Source organism: Bombyx mandarina, chromosome 12 (assembly GCF_030267445.1).
Source record: "Bombyx mandarina strain Sakado chromosome 12, ASM3026744v2".
NCBI lineage: Eukaryota > Metazoa > Arthropoda > Insecta > Lepidoptera > Bombycidae > Bombyx > Bombyx mandarina.
Window position 1 is genome coordinate 856,342 of NC_143219.1, and position 2,791 is coordinate 859,132.

The following is a 2,791-nucleotide window of genomic DNA, read 5'->3' on the forward strand; positions in this document are numbered from 1 at the left end:
CTCTTGGGAATCCGTGCGGGTAGGTACCACCATCCTGCTTATTTCTGCCGTGAAGCAGTAATGCGTTTCGGTTTGAAGGGTGGGGCAGCCGTTGTAACTACGCCTGAGACCTTAGAACTCATATCTTAAGGTGGGTAGCGGAATTTACTTTGTAGATATCTATGGGCTCCAGTAACCACTTAACACCGGGTGGCTGTGAGCTGGTCCACCCATATAAGCAATAAAAAAATAATAAATAAATTTAAGCATCAATTGAACTAAGCAATGCTAGCACCCATCTGAACAGACACAGCCAGCCAAGCTAACAGTACCTATGCTCTGTTTCATTGAAGTTTTATAAAAACGGAAATACTTCTTTGAGACAGTAAAAAGTGGTTCTTGACCTTGAGAACTTACAAGTAAAATATTCGAAATTCTAAAGGAAATTATATCCAGCTATTCGTGACGACTCATTAAGCAATCAAAAATGTTATCACGAAAACTGTCCATAAAGCACTCAATTAAATTGTCACTCGTTTTCAAATAAAGAAAGGGTCGATCTCAGAAATGTTAACTCAAGTAGTATGTCTTTCCGGGCGCGATTTTTTCTTTCTAGCACACTACGACGTTTATGATCGAAAATATATTTTTTTATGTAGCTCTTATCAGCTTACCTATATTATTTGATAAGATTCAAAACGAGCGACGAAATTTTAAATATATCAGAGCTATTTATAAAAAAATACCTTATACGTTAAAATTGTCATCAAATAGGCCTAGCAAGAACAGACATGTAACGCACGTTTCACAAAACCATACGTAGTTCAGGACAAAAATCTTTATTGCATTAATATAACTTAAATTAATTATCTTATCCGCTACAATGAATTCATTAAATAATAGCTTACGTCGACAATAAATAGCGATACGACTTTATACAAGGTTCATTCTGTACATTCTCCGTTCACGGCTATCACAGTCCAGTGCACTACGCGGTCACTTGTCTTCGCCGGGATATACTGAAATATCAGTGCAAAGACCCCTGTCGATCAACTGTGCTTGACGAGGTGGTCGGGCTCCGGCGGCGGGCTGGTCGGAGCCGCCAGTCCGTGCAGCCGCCGGTACAGCTGGTGGTACGGGCTGGGCGGCGGCGGCGGCAGCCTCAGCAGAGGACTCGGAAGCGCGTACCGCCCGTACACTGACAGCAGCGGCGGGTACAGACCGACCAACGACGCGTAAGGGTTCCCGAACATCGGGTGCAGCAGCGCGCCACGTTTGAACGCGGCCAGTCGCGACCGGGACGCGGCCGTCGACCTCCTTCGTAGCTTACCCGTCGTTCCGCCGATGAACACGTCATCCGAAGACGGATCCAGCATCCAGTAGTTCCCCTTGCCGGGGTCGTCGTAGTGGCGCGGCACTTTCACGAAGCACTTGTTCAAACTCAAATTGTGACGTATAGAATTTTGCCAACCTTGTTTGTTCTCTTTGTAATACGGAAAGTTTTTCATGATGTACTCGTAGATACCGTTGAGAGTGAGTCGTTTCTCGGGGCTGCTGCGGATGGCCATCATGATGAGTGCGTTGTAGCTGTAGGCCGGTTTTTCGTTTTTCTTGTTTTCGTTCGATGTCGAGGCACAGGGCGGCGGCGTCTCGGTGCCCGTGACGTCGAGCTCGGCGTCGGAGGGCGAGGGCGAACGCGACAAGGCCTCCGGGAGGATGTCGCGGATCGCGAAGCTGTGCGGAGGACTCATAGTGGTGCGGCATAGCGCGCCGCTCGCGCCTTACTAAGGACCGCAGCCGCTCCACGCCCCGCCTCGCGTCGCCGCCCAGTGCACTCAGACCACACCCTCCAATCATCGCTTTATGTGCCGCCACGCTCAACACCCGCACTATACGATATACAACTTTATTACTTTCGCTTAAAACTCATTCTCCATTCAAATGTGGAACGAAAGGTTCTTACAGGGTTTTGTTGGGGTTAAATTTGACGCGATAAGCCGCGCTTATTAAACAGGTTTTTTAATAATTTTTCACGGGTTGTTTGTGAGTTTATTTAGCGTTGCTATTTATGTGTCGTAAATGTAATTATTAATTGTGTTTTTAAACATTGAAGCAGATGTTCGGATTCATGTAAATTATGGAAGTTGAATTTGACAAATTGGCTTTAGAAGTCACCTCGTAAACCATTAATCTAAATAATAATTGTGCTTGAAACGGCCACAAAAGATTTATTATAACTTCATTACTTTAAGACAAATAGCTTTTGTGTTCACGCTGAAACGTTGACAACGGTTGATATTATATTTAAAGTATGAAACGACATTTATTAGCCCCGGAGAGAATGTGCTTGGAATTTAGATTTTTTAAAACTTACTGTATAGGTAGGTACATACGTTCTCTTACTAATAACATATCTTGCTAAAGAAATCGGAATTAGCTCAAGATTTCTTCGAAATTGTAATATAGCAAAAGGAGAGTCGAAATAATTAACTTTAATTATCTGCTTGAGGTGTTTTGCATTCCATTTTCTAGTTAAATTTTAATACAAGTAATAATCTATACTAGTAAATAAAATTATTTTACAAAAAGTCGTGTTAAAAACTCTAGAGTGCGCTCGAGGCTGCTGTAGGTAGAACTTACCCACCCAGCGTGTCTCATGCGAGAGACCATGCGGTCGTAGCCAGACATGAACCAAAAAAATTTCAGTAATTTATCAAGAACCATAGATAATACACTTAACATTTAAATCATGTCCTGTCACGATTGTCCAATCACGTATAAAAGATTTGACATGAACAATGAACATAGGTGC

The 2,791-nt window shown here is 43.1% G+C and overlaps 1 protein-coding gene across 1 annotated transcript; it reads right to left on the reverse strand.

Annotated features, from left to right (window-relative positions):
- Positions 1–802: 802 nt before the first annotated feature.
- Positions 803–1,867, reverse strand: LOC114243610 (fork head domain transcription factor slp2). The gene has a single exon (XM_028175164.2). The coding sequence runs from the start codon at positions 1,728–1,730 to the stop codon at positions 1,029–1,031; it is 702 nt and encodes a 233-aa protein (XP_028030965.1). The 5' UTR covers positions 1,731–1,867; the 3' UTR covers positions 803–1,028.
- Positions 1,868–2,791: the final 924 nt, after the last annotated feature.